At 49.4% G+C, this 10,255-nt stretch overlaps 1 protein-coding gene across 1 annotated transcript; it reads right to left on the bottom strand.

Annotated features, from left to right (window-relative positions):
* Positions 1-414: 414 nt before the first annotated feature.
* Positions 415-2,197, bottom strand: LOC136318372 (testis-specific Y-encoded protein 2-like). The gene is made up of 5 exons (XM_066250707.1): positions 1,841-2,197; positions 1,120-1,230; positions 908-1,010; positions 675-820; positions 415-567 (listed from the first exon to the last, which is right to left on the bottom strand). The coding sequence occupies exons 1-5, from the start codon at positions 2,195-2,197 to the stop codon at positions 415-417; spliced, it is 870 nt and encodes a 289-aa protein (XP_066106804.1).
* Positions 2,198-10,255: the final 8,058 nt, after the last annotated feature.

Raw genomic sequence — 10,255 nt, 5'->3', positions numbered from 1 at the left:
CAAAACTTTTTCTCCTGACCACTGTTCTCAGGATGGCCGTGGAAAGCAATGGAGGTCCATAAAAACCTCAAACACGACAGTGATGCTCCAGAGAGGATAGCAAAGGCACGCAGGGTTAGCCTTCACATCACGATGGTGCCGGGACCTTTGTGCACAGGGTGCAAGGAAGAACATTATGCCCGTCAATAATGACAGCGTGACGGACAGCCCTGAGAACGTGATGTGTGCAAGTTGGGAGTTCAGACCCTAGGACTCAGTGAGTGAGCTTTCATGGTGAATGACTTTGGACACGCTGACACCTTCAACTTCCTAAAGGTGCCCTAGCCACCACCTAATTTGCACAACCGTTGTCCAGACTCACTGCGTAAACCTGAAACCCTTGAGTCATGGTGCCACATGTGGCGTTCCCCAAATTCAGTGAGATAGAAACATGCCAGCTACCTGGCAACACACTGCTGTGAACCCGCCCGGGGTCTCCTCTTCTCTCCTCCTCTCCGATCCCTGTCCTAGTGCAGTGGTCGTCTGGTAGTACCTCAGCGGATTGGGCCACAGGTCCTTACTGATTATCTGGTGAAGGACACAGGGAAGGTCAGGAGAGCCAGGGGTCTGACTGCAATCCCATGCGGCCGTGCAACACACCAAGGTCTTCCCTGGCCTTGCCACTGAAGCCCCACCTCAGCAATCCAGCCAGATCCTGGCAAGTTGTGGTCAGGCAGACAGTGGAAGAAGTTTAGATCGCTGTTGTGGTGCCTGAGGAAGCAGACCTCTCGTGCATAATGCTCTTTCCACTCCACAGGTGTGCTGTGAAGGGCCTTGTATCCTGCAGGAGGACAAAAGGTGAGAAGGGGACTTGTCACTTTTATGAACTCACCACTTTCCACCACCCACGCGGGGAACCATCTATTACCGCTGATGGTAACGAGGTACTCCTTCACAATCACATTATTGTAGAAGTAAGGGTTCCTGCAAAAGAACAGCATAATCTTGCACCAATCACTGACTTCCTCCACCTGCAGGAAAAAGCAGATGAGTAAGGTCAAATCTCTGTCCAGGACACCCGCGGTTTTCTGTCTTCAGGGATCGCTCATTTCGGAAACTTCTCTCCCTCCCCAGGCTCACCTTCACGTCTGTCATGTGACTGAGCACGTCTTGGTCTTCCTCAGAGATCATGGCTGATAACATCGGGTGGTGGACAAACTGTTTCATGTCAAGGAGCCTGAAGGCTGTGTGCTGGAGATCAGATGGCGAGAATAGGGAGCGGGTCTGGAGAACAGCCTGGCAAGGCCTGGCCACAACTGCCACCTCTCATGCCTTCTCCACAGATGCAATAATGTCCTGGAGGCCCCTGTGTCCCCAGGTGTCTGCCCTTACACAGGCAGGCTCTGTTTCCAGGCAGATGCTAATATCCCCCTGCTCCGAGTGTGTGATAATGGAAACGATTTGCATAATTCTGCACATCACCCAATCAGGACTTTCTCGGTGTGCAAGATTGGGTCCCTCACAAATCCTCTCCTGCAACTTCAGTCCAGGACACGCCTGCACAACATATACCCGTGTGCAGTGAACCACCGCTGAATTACATGTGTGTCTGCTTATGGAAACCTGGTGTTGGGATTTAGTGTTTCCTGTGGACCAAGTGTGTCCCCAATGTTTGGACCACACGAGGATCTTTAAACTGAGCTCCTTCCCAGTAAGCCTGTCTGGTTTCTTTCATGTGTATGCTTTCTGAGTTTGGTTTTGAAGGCGGTTGGTTTGTTGGTTTTCCTTTCTCCTTTTATGGCTGTGCTGATCTTTTTCCCCCGGGAACTAGCCCAGCCACACTGTGGTCTCTCCATTATACCATGAAGGATACAACTGTGGACCAGAATCCACGGATGTGCTGAATATACTTGCTTCGGAGTTGCAGATACGGCTTTTTCCTCTGACAGGTCCTGTGCTTGAGCTGAGAGAAGGCCCTGCGAGCTTTCTCATTCACGGGCTCCATCTCTAACTGAAGGACCTCTAGAACCTTTAGTGGGGACCAGGTGCTCTGCCCACTATTTCCTGGCTCTGCCTGCTCCTCAGCCACTGGCTTCTCCTCTGAACGCTTCACATCAGCCTCTGCCTCTGCCTCCAAATCCCCTCCAGCCTCCAGCAGCTGGGTAAATTCCTCCTCCTCCAGGACACCCTGCTCAGCAACAAACAACTCCCGCTGCATCAGCTCTTCATATTCCACAGGTCGCTGCCTCTCTCCACCCTGTGGGACCTCACGTTCTCCCTCCTCCAACAACGGCTCTTCAGCCAGCACCTCTTCCTGCCTCCCCAGCTCCAGATCCAGCCAAACGTTAGATTCAGGGAGTACTGGAGCTGCCAAAGAGTGTAACTATTGCAGGAACAGTAAGTGCTGATATGGCTCCTGTGAGGCTGGGAACAAAGAAGGTCAGAGACCCTTATCAGAAGTTTAGGTTTGAAATTCGCCACTAAGCTAAAACCGGCTCCTGTTGCTATGCTGCGTGTGACCTCCCTAGCCAATAGCTAAACTGCCACATCTGCTTCTGTCTATGCTTGCTCACTTAGGATATATAAGGGCTTGGCTGTAAGCTCCAGGCACGGCTCCCATTTGCAGCTCCTTGTGGGCAAGGTGTCTCCGGACATCTCGGGAGTTTTCCCCTGCACAGGTTAAACTGGCCAATAAAGTAACATCTTAACTCCTGAAAGTCTCCAACATTTGTTCTCATACCCGGTGGATGCTACATTTTGGGGGCTCGCCCGGGATTCTCCCTTGGCGAAGTTTTGGGTTGGAGACCAGAAGGACAGCTCGAGCTGAGTAAGTATTCACGGAGGATCCTCATTTGGTTTGGTTTTGGGCTCTGGAGCATATAAACCTGAGGTAGTAGGTGGGACGCTGCTGGTAACCTACCCAGGGCTTTCAGAAGTGGGATGCCGCTCTCTGAAATTTGGATATTTGGATTTGTTAACTTTGGGAGTGACCGGTCACATTGGGAATCTGTTTTGCGCTGCACTGCGTTTTGTCTGAGCTCAAATGACTGAGTTGAGTGTGAGAGAGACAAGTGTATTCCTTGTGTTAATAGTGTGTGTTGCCTGTATCCTACCCTTTCTCATTATTCCTGAGTCATCTAGGATGGAACAACAGGAGTCTGTGCCGGGATCCCCACTTGAGTGCCTGTTGAAGAATTTTTCTGATTTTCAGAAGAGGGTTCAGGGGTACGGAGGTCCACAGCCAAGTCCAGGTTTCCTCCCAACCTTGAGCCAGCTGGAATAGCCTGCATTTAATGTAGGACAGCCCACAGAGGGCACTTTTGACCTTCCAATTTTGTTTGCTGTCAGAGCCATGGTCTATAGGGCTCCCCACCCAGACCAATACCTGTATATAGATGTGTAGGTAGATACAGCCATTTTGCCTCCTCCTCCGGGAGGGCAGCCATTTTACCTCCTCCTCCGGGAGGGCAGCCATTTTACCTCCTCCTCCGGGAGAGCAGCCATTTTGTCTCCTCCTCCAAGAGGCACCGCTGGCACCAGATGCTGGCCCACGGGCACCTCCTTGCCTCATCTATGTGCCTTTTTCCACTAGTGATTTATACAATTAGAAACATCAGAATTCCCCATTTTCTGAGAAACCTCAAGGACTAATATCTCTCCTTGAGACCATTTTTAGGACCCATCGGCCCACATGGGATGATTATCAGCAGATTTTACAAACCCTCTTCACTTCTGAAGAAAGGGACAGAATAATGAGAGAAGCAGCTAAGGCAGTATTAGGAGAAGAAAGGGAAACTTAGGAGGGAATAAGGGAAATAGAAGATGTTCTCCCATCTCAACCTCCTACCTGGGACCCTAATACCGCTGGGGGAAGGGACGTGCTCCTCCAGTATCGCCGGGCTCTGTTGAGAGGGCTCAAGGCAGCAGCTAGAAAGTCAACCAACTTTAGTAAAGTAAGTGAAGTCATCCAGGGAAGAGAGGAATTCCCAACAGCCTTTCTAGAGAAACTCATAGGGGCTTATAGAGTATATACCCCTCTAGATCCTGAGGCAGAAGAGAACAGGAGACAAGTAAATATAGCCTTTGTGACTCAGGCCACTTCAGATATTAGGAAAAAGCTTCAAAAGTTTGAGTGGTTCGAGGGAGAGAATAGAAGCAAGCTATTAGAGATAGCTCAGAAGATGTATGTCAATAGGGATGATCCGGAGGTTGGCAGGGCGAAGGAAGTTGCCAAAATTCTGATTGCTGCCACTGCCCAGAAACCTCCTCCCAAAGGGAAAAGGGGACAGCAAAAGGGCCAGGGCTCCATTTCCGCCAGCTCCCAGGAGCCCATGGTCACCTTAACAGTTGAAGGAAAACTAATAGACTTCCTAATCGACATGGGAGCCACCTACTCAGTTGTAAAGAAACCACAGGGCCAGATGCAGAAGACAACTACTAAGATAAGAGGGGCAACGGACAAAGCAGAAGCCTACCCATGGGCCACCACAAGAATTACTGACTTAGATCGAGGCACCATCACCCATTCTTTCCTAGTCATTCCAGACTGCCCTTACCCACTGCTTAGAAGGGACTTATTGCAGAAACTTCAGGCCACTATAACCTTCCGACAGGAGGAAAGCCCTATAGGGAACAAAGAGGCAGAGGTCAGCATAGAAGTAATTGTCCTACTGTCTGAAGAACACTTACTTGCCACCGTCCTAGAAGGTAAGGAGGCTGAGGAAAGGGTTCCAGACGCCCTGCGTGCCTGGGTACCTGAGGTTTGGGTGGAAACCAACCCCCCAGGTTTGCTGCTCGCCAACCACCTGTCCTGGTGCAACTGCTTAGCACTGCTAGACTGGTTAAGATCAGGCAGTACCCGGTCCCAGCCCGAGCTAAACAGGGAATCACCTGGCACTTGCAATGCCTGCTGGAGGCAGGCATCCTTCGAAGGTGCCAATCAGCCTGAAACACCCCGCTGCTTCCTGTCCAGAAACCGGGGAGCCAAGACTATAGTCCGGTCCAGGACTTGCGGGAGGTGAATGCACAGGTAGAGACTATTCATCCCACAGTGCCCAACCCGTATACCTTACTGAGCTCAATGCCTCTAACTCATACCTATTATTCTGCCCTGGATTTAAAGGATGCCTTCTTTTGTATTCCCCTGGCACCTCAGAGCCAAGGAATCTTTGCCTTTGAATAGAATGACCCAGATAATAGACTGGTGGGGCAGTTCACTTGGACCAGACTACCACAAGGGTTTAAGAATTCCCCCACCATATTTAATGAAGCCCTCAGCAAAGATCTGCAGGCTTTCCACTTCTCCCATCCGTCAATTGTACTGCTCCAGTATGTGGATGACATCCTCATAGCTGCCAAGGATAAAGGAGAGTGTGAAGAAGCTACCTTGGACCTACTACAAGATCTCGGGCGAATAGAGTATCGAGTCTCTGCCAAGAAGGCTGAGATTGTGATGCAAACTGTAAGTTATTTGGGTTATAACTTACAGGGAGGACAAAGGACATTATCCAGCCAGTGAATTCAGATGGTCTTGCAGATCCCTGAGCCTACTAACAAGAGACAGGTACGAGAATTCCAAGGTGCAGTAGGATACTGCCAATTGTGGATATTAGTCTTTGCAGAACTAGCTGAACCCCTGCATGAACTGACCAGGGGTAAGAAAGAGCAGTTCACATAGACAGATAAGAAGAAGCAAGCATTCCAAGTGCTAAAAGAGGCCCTGGCGGCTGCCCCAGCTCTGGTCCTGCCAGATCTGGCCAAATCCTTTCAGCTATTTATAGCAGAAAAGGGAGGGGTAGCCTTAGGAGTACTGAGCCAGGAACTTGGGCTGTAGAAGAGGCCTGTTGCCTATCTGTCCAAGAGACTTGATCCTGGAGCCTCGGGATGGCCAACATGTCTGAGGGCACTTGCTGCCACCTCCATACTAGTCAAGGAGGCTAGTAAATTAACTTTAGGGCAGGACATCAAAGTCATTGAGGAACACTACATAGAGAGCAAGTGCTGCGAGCACCTCCTGACAGGTGGCTATCTAATGTGTGGCTAATGCAGTATCAGGCTCAGCTGCTGAACCCTCCATCTGTTCAGTTCCTCAAAACTGCTGCCCTGAACCCAGCGAATCCACTTTGGTCCACAGTTGCAAACAAATCCTTGACACAGTGACTGGCTCCCGCCTGGAATTAAGGATCAAGTATATAGGAAGGCAGACCTGACCCTCTTTACAGATGGGAGCAGTTTTATTAAGGATGGACAGCGACATGCAGGGGCAGCAGTGGCCATAGAAAATAAGGTCCTGTAGCAGAAAGCACTGCCCGCAGGAACATCTGCACAAAGGGCAGAGCTAATAGGACTAACCTGAGCCTTACAGACAGCAGGGGGAAAGACATTAAAAATCGCAATGAAATTCTTGCCCTCCTAAACGCCATTTGGCTACCTACCAAAGTTGCAATCATCCACTGCAAAGGACACCAGAGAGGGGCAGCCACTAGGCCACCAGAAAGCCTTCTGCTATTGCTGCCTAATCCAACGCTACCTCCAGATCCTAGTTATTCCCCAGAAGAAGAGCAAGAAGGGATGCAGTTAAAAGGGAAGAAAAATCAGCAGGGAGAAATAGAGCTTCCAGACTCCCGGCTCTATTTACCCCAGGGAATAGTAAGAGAAATAGTAGGAAGTATTCATACTAGTACCCATCTAGGACAAAACAAGCTAGAACAACTTATTAGGAAGTATTATGTAGGGCCCAACATCAGAGATATTGTCCACTCTATTGTCTCTAGGTGCAGCATCTGTGCCAGAGTAAATACTCAGAATAAGAAGCTACCCCCCTTTATGAGGTATTAGGGGAAAGCTCTGGGAGAACTGTAGGAAATAGATTTCACAGATATGACCCCTAGGAAGTCATGTTATAAGTATCTACTAGTATTATTAGACACCTCAGGATAGGTGGAAGCATTCCCCACATGAGGAGAGGCTGCTTCCACAGTCTGCAAAGTCTTATTAAGGGAAATCATACCTAGACATGGCATTCCCTTAGCCCTAGGATCAGACAATGGACCTGCATTCATATCCAGGATATCTCAAGAATTAGCCATGAAGTTAGGTATTAATTAGAAATTACATTGCATTTATAGGCCCCAAAGTTCAGCACAGGTAGAAAGAATGAACAGGATTCTGAAGGAAACTATAATTAAGCTGAGAGGGGAGACCGGTGAAAACTAGGTTGAGCTCCTCCCTTTTGCCCTTTTTAGAACTAGATGTACCCCCTATCTCAATAAATAGACCCCTTATGATATCTTATTTGGGCAACCTGTGCCCCTTGTACCTCGATTGACCAGAGGGGAACTAGAGATTTCTAATCATAATTTCCTCAAGTCCTTGCAGGCCCTGCTTCAGAGTAGAAAGAAAGGTCATTGAACTGAAAGCCTGCCAGGCTTCCCAGCCCCATCAAGGGATAAGTCTGTGCTGTAGAAAGTAGGATATAAGAAGGTTTTACAGGTTACTCAGCAAACTGTTCAAAGACTGTCCAAGAGGCACTTCTAGAAGTACACCACCCAAGGACTGACTCCCACGTAGACGGGTCCACACACCATGATCCTGAGCACCCCCACTACTGCCAAGGTAGAAGGCATACCTGCCTGGGTCCACCGCAGCCAGCTGAAGCTTGCAGTCCCAGCAGAGACACCTTTGTGGACAGCGAAGAATGACCCCGCCAACCCTTGTAAGCTGACCCTGAGAAGGACAGCATGCCCTGCTTCAGCCACAAACCAGAAGTTAACTGGTCCACGCATGGCTAATGCCTAGAGGAACTAACTAAGGACTCTTTTAATCAGGCTTTAGGAAAAGGAAACTAGAATAAAAAGAAAGTCAACTTAATTGTTACTAAAGGTTAAAGATTTTTAAATCAAGAGTTTTGACTAGAAAGGAATTGTATAGTTTTGATAATAGAAAGTATGAAGTGTAGAGGTACATTTGAAAAGAAAAGAGAAAAGCAAGTTGTTATGAAGGCCAGTTATTTCTGGATAAGAAAGTGCATAAAAGTTGAAGGTTTATGTAAGTTGCAGAAGGTTTGTGCAAGTTGTAAGAAGTTAGTGCGGAGAATAAAAATACAAGGCAGGACACGTTCCTTGTGTATCAGCCCTGCCCATATTGCAGGAAAGTATCAACAGTTTATTATCTTAAAACAGTGTGTACTTGTGTACTTTTGCAAAGATATTGTACAAATGTGCTGAAAACATTGTAACCTTGTAGGTTTCACCTATAAATACCCCTCTCCCCCTGAGCTCATCGCTGACCATTGTGAGAGGCGTAGTAGGCTAATCACTAGCCAGTGTATAAGACCCAATTAGATTATAGCTACAGCTAAAGTAGAAAATTCTCATGAGCCCCAGCCTTATACCATTCTCCCCACTGATGAAGAATCAAGGGTTTGATTTATGCCCAAAAGAGATAGGGGAATGTTAGATTCAGGGAGTACTGGAGCTGCCAAAGAGTGTAACTATTGCAGGAACAGTAAGTGCTGATATGGCTCCTGTGAGGCTGGGAACAAAGAAGGTCAGAGACCCTTATCAGAAGTTTAGGTTTGAAATTCGCCACTAAGCTAAAACCGGCCCCTGTTGCTATGCCGGCCCCTGTTGCTATGCTGCGTGTGACCTCCCTAGCCAATAGCTAAACTGCCACATCTGCTTCTGTCTATGCTTGCTCACTTAGGATATATAAGGGCTTGGCTGTAAGCTCCAGGCGCGGCTCCCATTTGCAGCTCCTTGTGGGCAAGGTTTGCAGCTCCTTGTGGGCAAGGTGTCTCCGGACATCTCGGGAGTTTTCCCCTGCACAGGTTAAACTGGCCAATAAAGTAACATCTTAACTCCTGAAAGTCTCCAACATTTGTTCTCGTACCCGGTGGATGCTACACCAAACGTTCTCCACTCCTGCTGACATGCCATGCAAGGCCACCGCCTGCACCACGAGTATCAGGTGCTCAACCTCCACCACACACTGCTCCCTGGCCACCAAGTTCCCCTCAACATCTTCCTCTCCTTCTCCACCATCCTGCCAGTGAGGCTCTTGGTGGACCTCATGCTGCTGAGGCTGCTGGGAGTGCTCTAAAGCCACCACGTTCACCTCCTTACTTACACACTCATGCGTGAGGACCTCCTGCTGCTCTTCCCTCAGCACCACCTCTGCCCTGCTGTGCCGGACATCTCCTTCCTGCTCAGGCATCAACGTGAACCCAGCCACACCCTGGCTCATCCCACAGGTTTCAGAACATGTTCACAAAGTCCCCCTCCACACGGCATAGCGGCTGTACCCTGACTACCGAACACCGCCTACCATCACGAAGACCACCAAAGCTGCCTGAGGAGCCTCGCCACCACCAACCCCTGTCGGATTAGCTATGTGGCCCAGACACGGAGCTGGGCGGCCGTCAAGCAGCCAGAGGTGGAAGCGCACAGACTGCACACAGAGCTATACTCTGGCCTGCTCCCAGGGACGACTGCGGAGAGCAAGGCACCAGGCCGCCTCAATCTCAAACCTCCCGGTTAAACGGGAAAATGCGCACAAACACACGCGCGCACTCGCACGCTCGCACACGGGAACGCACGCACGCACGTGCTAAGGGACTGGGTCGCCACCCTGTGCCTCGGCAGTATGCGCAGGGAGCTAGATCAGGAGCGCTGCTCGTCATGCAGACCCTCCAATCACTGAGCACACAGAGGGCGTCACCACCAACAGTCCGAGCTCCCACCACGCTGTCATTCTTCCCGCCTCCCAAGGTCAGCCAGCTCTATCGGCTGCAGCAAGCAAGGCCTCTGACCTTGCGCCTGCGGATTTACTGTCATCCCCTCCTGCTGCTGCCTGGCCCGAAGGATGCCTGGATTGTCGCTCTACGGGATACATTTCTTTAGTGTGATCTACAGTGACATAGGCAGGGAGGATCCTGGTAAAATAGACAATGCTGCCATAAATATGGGGGTGCATTTCTTCTTTTCAAACAGTGCTATGGTGTTCTTGGGGTATATTCCTAACAGTGGTATATCTGGGTCAAAAGGCAGTTTGATTTTTAATTTCTTGAGGAATCTCCATACTGTTTTCCACAGTGGCTGCACCAGTCTGCATTCCCACCAGCAGTGAAGGAGGGTTCCCTTTTCTCCACATCCTCGCCAGCACTTATTCTATGTTGTTTTATTGATGAGCGCCATTCTGACTGGTGTGAGGTGATATCTCATTGTGGCTTTAATTTGCATTTCTCTAATCATTAGAGATGTTGAACATTTTTTCATAT

This window comes from Saccopteryx bilineata, unplaced genomic scaffold, assembly GCF_036850765.1.
Source record: "Saccopteryx bilineata isolate mSacBil1 unplaced genomic scaffold, mSacBil1_pri_phased_curated manual_scaffold_85, whole genome shotgun sequence".
In the NCBI taxonomy this organism is placed as follows: Eukaryota; Metazoa; Chordata; class Mammalia; order Chiroptera; family Emballonuridae; genus Saccopteryx; species Saccopteryx bilineata.
The sequence above is the reverse complement of the archived record's forward strand: the minus strand, read 5'-3'. Positions and strand labels throughout refer to the sequence as shown.